Source organism: Geotrypetes seraphini, chromosome 8, assembly GCF_902459505.1.
Source record: "Geotrypetes seraphini chromosome 8, aGeoSer1.1, whole genome shotgun sequence".
Lineage (NCBI taxonomy): Eukaryota > Metazoa > Chordata > Amphibia > Gymnophiona > Dermophiidae > Geotrypetes > Geotrypetes seraphini.
Genome location: NC_047091.1, coordinates 169,473,161 through 169,486,261, shown reverse-complemented (window position 1 = coordinate 169,486,261; position 13,101 = coordinate 169,473,161). Strand labels below are relative to the sequence as shown.

Sequence of the window (13,101 nt, the reverse complement as noted above, 5' to 3'; positions counted from 1 at the left end):
CTCCAGCCGATTGAACAACCATCTGCTCTCCAATGCAGTCCACCGACAGTGGACCGGCACAGACTGGCAAACTGCTCCCCAACCGGAGAGACTCGCGTCCGTCGACAGGGGCACCCAGTCCAAGATGCCAGAGGGAGCCCTCTGTACAGAGAAACCAGGTGCAACCACCATACCATACAGCTGTGAACCGTCGCTAACCATGGCAACTTCACCCCAGCGCAACTGGCTAAGGATTCCACCGAGACAAAAGAGACAACTGAAGAGGATGGATGCAAGCTTTTGTCCACGGATCACAACTATGATTGCCACCAGGAGACCCAATACCTGCAGATACTTCCAGGCCATCGGGGCTGGAGCCACTAACATGTCCTGAACTGCACTCCGAAGCTTAAGCTTCCCGGATTATGTCAGAAATACTTGGTTCCTGCCTGCATGGAACCGGACTCCCACATATTCCAAGCCCAATCCTGGAGATCCGATCCAATCTGCAGGCTGTCCAGAGTGCTTACTGCAGTTTCAGGCTTACAGAGCACCCTCCAGAAGCAGACAAACTTTAAAATGTCTGCGATCACCTGCTGAAGGATCACTCGCACAGAGTTGATCCGCAGCACATGGGCAAACCCGCGGCACTGAAGAAAATAAAAGATTAGCAGAAAATCATGAGCAGAAAACTAGAAGTTCTCAGCAAGGCTGCAGAAACAAACTGAACTGACCTTCAAGGGGAGTGGCTGCACAGGTGACCTCGCAAAGGGGGGTTGGTTTTATTTTTAAGTTCTGCAGCCAAGCCTGGAATAGATGCACTACCTGCTAGTTCAGCCTCCAGAGGGATTGTACAAGAATTACAATTTCTAAAGATTTGCATATATAAATAAAATTAGGATTAACAAACAATTTGTAGGTGATAGCTAATAAATAAAAATCAAATAATAAGGTATTTATAACCTGCGTATCAAGGTTATCTAAACGGTTTACAATCAGGTACTCAAGCATTTTCCCTATGTCTCAGGGGGTTCACAATCTATCTAATGTACCTGGGGCAATGGAGGACTGAGTGATTTGCCCAGGGTCACAAGGAGCAGTGCAGGATTTGAACCCACAACCTCAGGGTGATGAGGATGTAGCTCTAACCACTAGGCCACTCCTTCCTAATTTACCCCCTCTTTTATCAAGCTGCTAGTGGTTTTTAGTGCTCCAAAACTCATAGCGCAGCTTGATAAAAGCCAGTAAAGATTTATTTGACAAACTTTAAAAAGCTTCCCTCTCAAAAGCTTACTTGTTGACCTTTATTTCCACATATGCAAGTGGACAAACATGAAAATCACAATTCTTTGCTCATATATATAGAATATATATGTTCACTTTACAAGGAATGTTGAGATTGGAATTCAGACATTCATGTCAATTCCAGTGGTATATTTAAAAAGGCTTTGCCAAATGTGGAGCCTTCTGTAAAATGCCTATAATAGTAACAAAGAATGCACATGTATTAACTGGCACATAAAGCAGGAGCAGGCACTTTGCAAATATACACATGGAAAAAATGCAAGACGTGAACCCAGCACTTTTATGTGGATGTGACTATTTTGCTTCTACAGATAGCTTAACCACTGTAAGAAACCTAGATGTGCAATTGATGTTAAATAAGTAGTGAAACCACAAAACCTATGTTTCTTCATTTTGGTAGTGGAAATAAACAACAAGGGTTAAAGAAAATTATCCCTGTGTAAAGCCCTGGCTGAAATAAGCACTGAAAAAAAAAATCCATATATGCGTTTGAGCTGGTGTAAAACCTTCTGGGAAATTATTTTTCCATAACTATGTATTCCCTTTGTAAAATGAGAAATACATTTGAAGATTTGAGTCCTGCCCAAAGCATGTATGTCCAAACCATGCCCCCTTGGAATCTGTGCATGCTGTGGATCTCCCCATATATAGAGCAGTTTTCTGAAATCATTATTTATAGTAGTATGTAAGGGTAACGGGAATTGATATACCGCTTTTCTGTGGAACAATCAAAGTAGTTTACATTTATTGTAAGCAGGTATGTAATTTACATGTGGAGATGTTTCTAATATATGTCTTATGTAGCTTATATAAAATTATTATGGGAGGATGCCAGCTTAAAAATAAACACCATGAAATTCCAGTGAAACAGAACACTAAATCTTACTGCCACTAAGAGCAGCCATTATAAGGGACAGGTAACATATACATTTTATCTGAAAACTGCAAAGATTATTGATAGAACATTACCCATTCATTACCGAATGCACATAAATGAAAACAAATGACTAATATGACTGAATAGCTCCAAGTCCTCATGGAGCTGCTGTTGTTTTACCTTCTTCATGGCCAAGCTGTTTATTTTTAGCCCTCTTTCTGGCTTCGATTTTATCTGTGTCTGTATTAACAGCTTCATACACAGTTTCAGCTACTTCTTGTTGCCAACGCTCTGATATCACCAAAGGGAAGTTCTTGTAAAGTTCTTGGTCACTATCAAGAAGCTAGTGGGAAGACAATTCATAAGAAAGGTAGTACTATAGCATTAGAGCGGACCATTTTTGAGTAATTGTCATAACACATTGTAATATATTAGAGCCAAATATTCAAAGGATTTATGCTCCTAAAAAGACTATTAGGGCCTAAATGTATACTCAAAATTTCACTAAATTCCTAAACAGATTTAGGGTGGGGCAAAAGTTAGGAGCTTAGCACTGCTTCTCAGTACTAGACTCATAAATTAGGCTCACAAATGGAAAATAATTTTTAAGCCCTTAAATTAAGATGAATTTTCAGCTGAAAACTTAAAAGGACAATTCTATAAATTGGTGCCTCAGTCTAGGCACCCTAATGCTGTGCACTTAGCACCAATTTTATAAAGACATTTTTGGTGCTATGATTGCATTATAGTAGTGTAAAATAAGCATTGGCAAGCCCGTGTGTAGATTAGATGCATCCTCTTTCACCATGTCATGCACGTCTATAGCATTCTATAAATTATTCAACTGGGAGGAACACCCATAGCCTGTCAATGTTCTGAAGTTAGACATTATGGGGCTCATTTTCAAAAAAAGAAAGCTGTCCAAAAGACGGCATAAACTGGCACTTGGATGTCCTAATCACCAGGACGTCCAACTGCTGATTTTCGAAACCATCTTTCTGGACGTCTTATGAGGCATCCTATTCGCTATACATCCAAAACTATTCAAATTTTCCTGCATTTGTTTTAAGTCGATTTGGGGATTAGCCCCAACTTACCTTTTATCTCACTTCGTGTTGTATAACCCAATGAGGACAACTAGGAGTAGCAATTTATTTGCTTATCCAAAAATCATTGGCTGCAGATATAAGACCTATTTGGATAGGACTCTCACATTTCAAGCAAGTAAGCAGCAGTCCTGGTTGAGCAATTGCATTAGTGGATCTATGATGTCTTATGGTGTATTTCGAAAACAAATTAAGTCAGCATTATTTGATAAATTTATTTCTTAAAATGTGGATATTGTAGTCATGATAATCTGATATTGAGTATATTTAAGAAAATTGTTGTATTTTAACTATTTGTAATTCGCTGATTGTCTAGTCTTCTTCCTTGGAAACCGCCAAGAAGTCATTTGATTATGGCGGTATAGAATAAAGTTATGTTATATATTATGTTATAGCATGACATGTACAGCATCAGCATCTATGAGACAAACATGGTTCTTTTTGTTACATAGAGTTTTTTGGACCCCTGTTAGATTGCAAAAGTTAGATAGTTCAAAGTCTAATAGATGCTGGCACTGTCATCTTGATGTAGGGACACTGGATAATTTGTTGTTTTATTGTCCTTTGATACTCAACTTTTGGAGATCTACATGGGGACAAATCAATCTGATTTTGGAATCCTCAATTCCGTTATCTTATGAGGTTGTGATTTGTGGTACATTGTTGTCACCGAAACCTCCTTTGGACAAATATAAAAGTAGATTATTTGCCATCATGTCTGGGATAGCCATGCAACTGGTGACCAAAAATTGGAAAAATTGGGATCGACTCAATTTTTCCTTTTGGTGGGATTATGTATGTTTATACTACAAATATGAGAAAATGATTTCTGAAATGCTGTGTAATGATAAGATATTCAAATTAACATGGAGTCCATTGACAAAACTAGTTCACGAAGATTAGCTGGATTATTGCCCTGATTTCTTACTTTTACATCCAGAGTGGGTGGAGGGATATCATATTTTGATGTTATCATTATTTGTCTGAAGTAATGCATTTGGTCTTCATCATTGTATTGTGGTGGGAGGAGGGGGAAATGTCTTAAAGTATTTTTATTATTGATTTAAGTGCAATTTTAAAGTTATTTAATATATAGATGTATATTTTTATGCACTATTTTTGAATTAAAAAAAAATCAATAAAGATAAAAAAACCAACAAAACAAAAAAGCTCAAGGGATATGTGTTGGATACATGTTCTGAGTGGGCTTTGGGCGTGCTAAGATTTGGATGTCTTGCAGTGATAGTTGAATGTTTCCCAAGATGTCATGGACAGAATTAGATATCCGGAGCTAGACCTGTTTTAAAAGCGTCTAAGTGCCAAAAAGGTACTCAAATTGACCAGATGACCACTGGAGGGATTAAGGTATGACCTCCCTACACTCCCCCAGTGGTCACTGACCCCCTTCCACCTCACAAATATCTGAATTAAACAGTATACTCTAGAGCAGCAGCACCTGGTATGGGAAAGCCTAGTATAGAATCACACAGATGTCTTAAATAACCTGGTGGGTGGGTGAGAAAACCAGAGACAAGAACCCAGGCTCATAAATCACGCTAACCACTACATTTATGGTGAAAAGTGTGAGACCATCAAAACCATACTATACTGCCATTTAGGTGCCACCTGCAGCCATAAAGGCGATTGGGGTGGTAGACAGGTGGGTAGAGTAGGTTTTGGGGGAGTTTGGGAGGGCTCACCATACATTATAAAGGGGTTATGGCGAGATATACACCTTTTAGGATGAAGACTGTTTAGCCAATTCTTTATTTAGTTTGTTTTGGACATTATTGGCTATACTAGTCCTTAGGGTTTTGTTTTTCGAGATAGACACCTGACATCCTTTATGTGAAATGCACAGAAGTGCCCTCTAAGGTGCCCCATTGCTCTATTGGCATGTCTGTGTGACCATTTTATTACAATGCTGGCCTTTCCCATGCCCAAATGGTCTGGATTTGGACATTTTGAACTTGGGATGTTTTTGTGGTTGAAAATGACCCCAAAATTAGTTTGGACGTCTTGATGGCCAAGATGTTCAAATAGGCAATAAAAAAAAAAGATGGATATCTAGCAGTTTCAAAAATAGATGTTTTCTGCATCCAAATTTTGGACACACTTCTCAGGATGTTCAAAGTCAGACTTAGGCCTCCTTTTATCAAGGTGCGGTAGGCGGTTAACGCGCGGAAAAACCGCGCATTCAACCGCCTGCCGCGCTAGTCGCTAACGCCTCCATTGAGGAGGTGTTAGTTTTTTGGCATGCCGCAGGGGTTAGCGCGTGATAAAATGTCCGATGCGCTAACCCCCGTAGTGCACCTTGATAAAAGGAGCCCTTAGATGTACTATTGTAAAAGGCCCTAGTGCACACAGGTGTCTGCCAATTTGATGGCAGCCTTTCATGCGCACAAGTGGTCCCTACCCCAGGTGTCACTTTACAGATTTACCTCCTAAATTTCCTATGTTTGGCTAAAAATAGGTTACAAATTTAGAAGCCTAGCTTAGGAGCATAAACTTAGGAGCACAATATTTTTTGAATATTAGCCTTAATTTGTCAGGGCTTAAAGGCAGTCTGTTGCATTACTATATTTTAGTATTTGCACATATCTATGTAGTATGTTTATAACACACAATATACTGTGCAGCTGCAGAAACAAACCTCTATATAAATACATCAAGTTCTTGGAGAAGCAAAGCTAGTACAATATTTGAGTTCAACAGTACAGAATCTTGTAAAAATTTTCATATATATATATATATACACATTTCACATTCTGCATATATATATATATATACACATTTCACATTCTGCTGTCTTCAAATGCGAATCTAAAAAATGCGTTAGTAGGACTTTGGTTCACTTGTCTAACACATCATTCTCAACACATTCAATGTGAAAGAAGAATTAGTTTCAAGTTTCAAGTTTAATAAATTCTTTGATTTGATTGCAAAATCATATTTCGATGCGATTTACAACAAATAAATCGAATAAAAATAATAAAATCCACATATATCACATAAAATACTACTAGACATTAATACATTAGGGAAGAGGGCAGTATAAAATACAATATTAAAAAATAAAACAGTAAATAAAATCAGGTATAGGTTTAATATACACAGGATGGGAAACAAGTACCCACATATTTCAAAGAACAGATCCCACCTATTTCAGTGAACCTCCACATCCTGCCCTCAAGTATAATAAAGCCGGTTTATTGAAAAGCATCTTTAAAAAGCCAGCTCTTTAGAAGGCTTTTAAATTTATTCAGTAATTTTTCCTCTCTTAGGTTAATTGGAAGTAAGTTCCAGATTTGGGGGGCCGCAACAGAAAAAATCATGTCTCTCCTAGAGTAGATCACTTTTAAAGAGGGAACTATTAATAGGGCTTTATCCTCTGATCTTAACGATTTAAATGGGGAGTAAGGTATTAAATATCTTTCCAGAAATGTCGGGGCTTTATTTATGAGTATTTTATGAGTAAGTAAGGCTATCTTATAGGAGATTCTATGAATTACTGGCAGCCAGTGTTTCTCCTTTAAAAGTGGTGTTACGTGATCAAATTTTTTCTTTTTCATAATTATTTTTATTGCAGTATTTTGAATGATCTGGATTCTACGTATTTCTTTTAAAGATGCTCCTTTATATAGAGCATTGCAGTAATCAATTTTTGATATTACAAGTGAATGTATTAAAATATTTAGCACAGATTCATCAAGAAAAGCTGATAGTGATCTAATCATTCTTAGCCTATAGAAACAGGCTTTTACTAATGTGCTAATTTGTTCATGGTAATTCAATTTTTGATCTAACACGACTCCTAGAATTTTCACTTTTGCAACTACTTTAAGAATTGTTTTGTTCATAATAATATCTGTACCTAGTTCTAGCCCCTCTCTACAGGGAAAAAGTATGATTTCAGTTTTAAGTGTATTGATTGCTAGCTTTGTGAATCACGTTTATTGGGTGTTTATATACCGCCTATCAAGATTATCTAAGCGGTTTTTACAATCAGGTACTCAAGCATTTTCCCTCTCTGTCCCGGTGGGCTCACAATCTATCTAAAGTACCTGGGGCTATGGAGGATTAGGTGACTTGCCCAGGGTCACAAGGAGCAGTGCGGGGTTTGAACCCACAACCCCAGGGTGCTGAGGCTGCAGCTCCAGCCACTGCACCACACTCTCCTCCTGTAGCCTCCTCCTCCACGCTTATTATCCTGTAGCCACCGAGTAATTTTTGAGAGTTTATTGTTAATTTCAGTGATGTCCCTGGCTACATTCGTGTCTAAAGGATATAGAAGTTGTACGGCATCAGCGTAGGCAAAAGGTATCAGTCCTATTGATTGAGTAAGAGTTAATAGGGGTGCCAGAAATACATTGAATAACAATGGTGACAAGATTGATCCCTGAGGAATCCCAAAGTGACTTGATTTTATATTTGCTGTAGAGTCATTAAATATCACTTTCGAGGTTCTTTCCTTAAAGTATGACTGAAACCATTGCAAAGCAACATCTGCTATTCCTAAAGATTCTAGTCTGCTTAATAGTAGGTGGTGATCAATAGTATCAAATGCTGATGATAAGTCTAGAGAAATAAGGAGAAAAGACTTATGTTGATCCCAAAAATATAGGATTGAGGATGTCAGTCCTATTAGGGAATGCTCTGTTGAGTAATGTTGTCGGAAACCAGTTTGATGTGGGTGTAACACTCCTGTTTTATCAAAAAATTCAGACAGCTGCTTGAAGACTATCTTTTCCGTCATTTTTGCTATAAAAGTATTTCAGAATAAGAAACCAAAACATATTGGGAGGGAAGTGATGTCACAGTCCAATATGGCTGCTTAACTCCAAAGAGCTCCTCAGGCCTCACTGGAAACATATGCTAACACCAGTTTACAATTTTTTCTATAGTCCGGGAAGGTGCTTCAGGTAGGACAGAGTGGCGGCAGTTATGAGTGGCAAGCAGCGTTTGGTGAATCTAAAGGATTTTGCTTACCTGGGCAGTGGTGCAGTAGGCAAGGAATCAGGAGATATGGTAGTGGCTGGCCATGTGCACAATGACATAGACAATGGCGGAGGCTTCTTGCACGATTTGGAAAATCAGCAGCAGGACCAGAGTCAGGAAGGCACCATGGCAGAGACGCAGGTACAATCTTCACTAAAGAGCTGATTCCTAGAGTTGAAACGCAACCTTAAGGAGGTAAAGACTGATATTATGGACAAAATTAAAGAGCTCCGTGCAGATATAAGGGGCATTAGCAGACGGGTGGAGGAGCTTGAATCTTGAGTGGGGGAACAGTGTGAAATGTTGTCTAGCTATGAACAGTGTATAACATTAGAGCAGTGCGGTATGGAGTTGAAAGATCTGATTGAAGATATGGAAAATTAGGTCCAGGAGCAAAACCCTAGATTCTGGGGGGATCCATGAGACTAATGATTTTTTGAACTGTGTTGACACAGTTACAAAGATTTCCCTTGCTATTCTCCAAGTGGCAGGAGACCAAATGGAGGGATACAACATTAAGAATGAGTGGGCTCATAGGGCTCGTGACATCATTGACCACTTTCATTACTTTAATGTGAAGGAGCATACAATGTTGAAAGTGAGATCCCTTGGAAGTCTGACATGGGAAACCTATCCTGTGGAGGTTTATGCTGACTTGGTATAATCTACGTTGTGTAAGTGAAGGGATGAGATAGGCATTACAGCGATTGCATGGGGAGAGCATACAAGGGTTCATATTTTTGTGGGAAATGGTTGGGGCGGGAGAAGTGGTAAGAGGGTGTGTCATAGAATGTCATGTGACTGGTCAGTCAGGCAAGCCGGCTCACCCTGCAGGTAGTGGGAGAATGTTACACTGTGGTGCAGATGGCTGCTAAACTTACAATTTGCACCAAAGAGGAACAATGATCTGTCGTACGTTTTCTGTGGGCAGAAGGTGTACAGGGAGCAGAATTCATTGCCACATGTATGCTCAATAAATGGGAACAAAGTTCTCACTCATAGAGTCGTCTATGACTGGATAGAAAGGTTTGAAAATAGCCATATAAATGTTACTGATGCAGAGTGCTCTGGACATCCTGCGATAGCCACCACAAAGAAGAATGAAGAAAGAGCCCTGGAACTGATTCGTGAAAACAGAAGAATCATGGTTGATCAGATGGCAGAAAAGTTAAATGTCGAAGTTGGATCTGTGTATTTCCTGATTCATGACAGCCTTAACTTCCATAAAGTGTTATGCCAGGAGAGTGCCTACTGACAGAGGAACATAAGCATAAGCGTTTAGACATTTGTTCCCAACAATGCACGCCCCCACATTGCAGCTCCCACATTGGAAACACTCAGAAAATTGAAGTGGGAGTCATGGAATATCCAGCACACAGTCCAGATTTAGTGCCATCTAATTTCCACCTTTTTGGATCACTCAAAGAAGCTTTAAGGAGCAGAAGATTTTCCTGTGATGACGTGAAAGCGGCGGTGCATCAGTGGCTATGTGCTCAACCAAAAACATTATTTTTTAATGGCATTAAGAAGTTAGTAGGACACTGGGAAAAATGTATCACAAAACAAGGTGATTATGTGGAAAAGTAATGTAATTTGCTTTTGAGATATTTAATAAATAGTGTTTAAAAAAATACAAGTGCGGAGACTTTTTGAAGATCCCTTATACATTACAGATTGGCCTATCTCTTTGGTCTTTTTTCGAGTATGGCATGGAAATCCTATCACATCCACACCAGGAAAGAAGCGTTTAAGATCTTTCACAATAAAGGCCTGGAGATGTGGAACTGGGAGCAGGAAGCAGTGCCACTGAGATGGAGAGAGGCATCAAAGTGGCAGAGGGTGACAACAAGGGGAATTTTCATTTACTAAGAACACTCACACTTAAGTGTAATTTTTTGGACATGGAGTTGATCATTGTTTCTTTCTGTAGTCTGGTGGATGAGAAAGGAGGTGGTCTATAGGTGTCATCCCAGGTGATGGGAGGGAGAGGGAGAGAAGAAATGGGAATTAAGGGGGGTAAGATCCATTCTGGAGAGGAGAGGGGATATTGTATTACTGCTGAATTAAGGATAGTTTTACAAAGGAGGAGAACATAGTGTGGGTACTGGTGTATGTGGGCTCAAGGAATGGCTTGGGGGTGGGAGGACTGTTTGGACCAGGTAGCCATAACCTCCATGAGAAGGATCTGCCTTGTTAGGAGGGTTGGCAGACAGATGGGTTTTGGGCTGGGGCAGAGGGATTGGAGTGGGCTAGGGGACAGATGCCTTCCATAGGGGTGGTCAGGGGGTAAGTCATGCTGCTTGTGGACAGCAAACAGGAATATGATAAAAGTGATGTTGCTGAATGTCAAGGGGTTTAATACTTAATACTCTTTGAGTTTTTGCCAGGTACTTGTGACTTGGATTGGCCTCCGCGAAGATGGGATACTGGGCTAGATGGACCATTGATCTGACCCAGTAAAGCTATTCTTATGTTCTTACTCCAACGAAGTTGCAGTTATTCTGGAAAGAAATGGCATGCAAACAAGAAGACAGTGTTTGTTCAAGAAACTCATCTTCTACACAGACATGAACAACTGCTCTCTAATGCTAAATATCCTACTATGGGGCTCATTTTCAAAAAAGATAAAAAGTCCAAAAAATGGCATAAACCAGCTCTTGGATGTCTTACCAGTTCATCTTTACAACAGCTGGTTTTAAATTTAACCGTCTCTTGTGTGATTGGGTGTCTCTATCCTATTTTAAAGAAATTTTTAACTGTAGACTTCCTATGATGTCACTGAGCAGCATGGAGCAGTAAGGAGAAGGTTTCTATCCCAATCAACTAATAACTCCTCCAATTTTAGAGCTAAACCACGCAGCACACAGTGGTGGACAATTTAATAACTGTCCAGTGCTATCAAGACTGTAATATGCCGGAATAAAAGTGGCAAGAGGATTCCTGTGGGTCAACGCGAACCACAGAGAAGAGCAGCCCATGCTATTTGCGCACTGCATCTATGGCGGTGGTATTGGATTCCAGAAACATAGCATCTGAGGATGAATCGTTTATGTGCAGGAACCCTAGGAAACAGAATGGGGATGAATCCACACCATTCATGAAACTTAAAGAATGGACACTTGAGCTAAAAAGTGAGTTTCAGGCGGTGTGGGGAAAAATTAAAGAAGTGGTACAGAAAATAAAGTGAGAGGTTGTAGAGCTGGTTGGTCGGGTGAAAGAGGCAGAAAAATGAATTGGGGAACAAGAAGAGTCAGTAACCACTTTGAATTCCTCTTTATGTTGAATCAATTTTTATTTTCAAATAACAGAAAGCAAACCAACAAGCACTAACCAGAGGAATAGCAGGCCATATAGATTTGCTGACTCAATTAGAGGAGAATAGATCAAGAAGACAGAATGTCCAAATAAGAGGAATTTCAGATAATGAGGATTATAAGGACTCTGTGGCTGTGGTTCAAGGCATCCATCAACAATTTTTTATAGCAGACACTCAAACTACTGGGGCTTTAGAGGCTCTGGTTAAAGTGGACAGGGCCCACAGGGCTTTGGGCCCAAAGAAGTGCCTCAGGACATAGTGGCATGTTTTCATCATTATACAGATAAAGAGACAGAATTATAAAGCAGAGGTCTTTCAGGACTTATCCTCTATCACTCTACAGTGCAGGAAAGAATTTTGTAAGGCACTTGGTATACTGAGACAAAATTCCATCAAATACAGGTGGTTATTTCCCTTTGGTTTGCTGGCAACTGTGAATGGGACTCATAAGGTGTCCTTGGTGAAAGAGATATGGACATATAGAGAAAGGAAGGATTTGAAATATCAGTGTGGGGCACAAAACCGATAGATTCCCTGGAGTAATGAACATAATAGTCACAGATGGTATTCTTGTTAAGGCTGGACAAAGAAACAAGAAGTCCAACATAACAGTTTTCATTGAGGCAGACAGGCAAATTTTATGTTCTTTTATTTATTAAGTTTAATTTAGTATCCACAATAGTTCAACCTGGGAATCCTCTATGGGAGATAAAAGAAGAGTTTTTGGCACAGGACTTCACTCTTGTCTGCACAGGCCTCAGATACTTCAAAATTATAGATGTCTATAGAGTATGCTATTGAGATAGAACTTATAAGAACACTGATGGGAATGTTAGCTCCTCTTAATTGACAACTCTCTCGTGAATCATAAGAAAATAATGAATATAAGAGATGAGAGGATTCCTGTGCTGTAGACTCTTGTTACAGTTCTGAGGAAAGAGGCTAAATTGGAAAGCTTTTTAAAGTAAAAATAATATACCACCTGAAAAGAAATGAATAGTAATTGAAATGTTCTTAGATATAATTGATTTAAAATAATCATTCTTATGGATTTAAAGATATACAAATACAGAAAATAATCTTTCAATACATAAGAATGAAAAACTTTTTACTTATTCTTATAATTAATAATAAAATAAAAGAAAATATACAAAAATAGAAAAAAAAATGGTAGTACTTTAGATAATTATTAATAGCTTGTGGGAGTTATCTAAATCTAACCTCAACCTGCGTATCCAAGTTTTCGTAATTAATAAGGGGGGGAAGGGAGGGATAAGAGGGATGGGAGGGAATAAAAGGGAAATATATAAGGAAATCATGGGAATAAAGGAAAAAAGAGAAATGAAATACTTAAAACATTGGGAAAATATACATAATTTAATACCTGAAAATTTAAAAATAAATGGATATTAAAATTATGTCTTTAAATGTTAACGGTCTTAATCATATGATAAAAAGGAAAAAAGCACTATCATTTTTAAAAAGGCAAGATGCAGATATATGTCTTATACAAGAGACCC

General features: G+C 38.9%; 1 protein-coding gene across 10 annotated transcripts in view; it reads right to left on the bottom strand.

Annotated features, from left to right (window-relative positions):
* The window catches only part of GRK3 (G protein-coupled receptor kinase 3), a 466,643-nt gene that overhangs the window by 40,156 nt on the left and 413,386 nt on the right, over positions 1-13,101 (bottom strand). For all 10 annotated transcript variants that reach the window (XM_033955477.1, XM_033955470.1, XM_033955473.1 and 7 more), the window contains one exon: positions 2,342-2,504. In XM_033955477.1, coding sequence (XP_033811368.1) covers positions 2,342-2,504 — 163 coding nt within the window. The remainder of the gene's footprint in view (positions 1-2,341; positions 2,505-13,101) is intronic.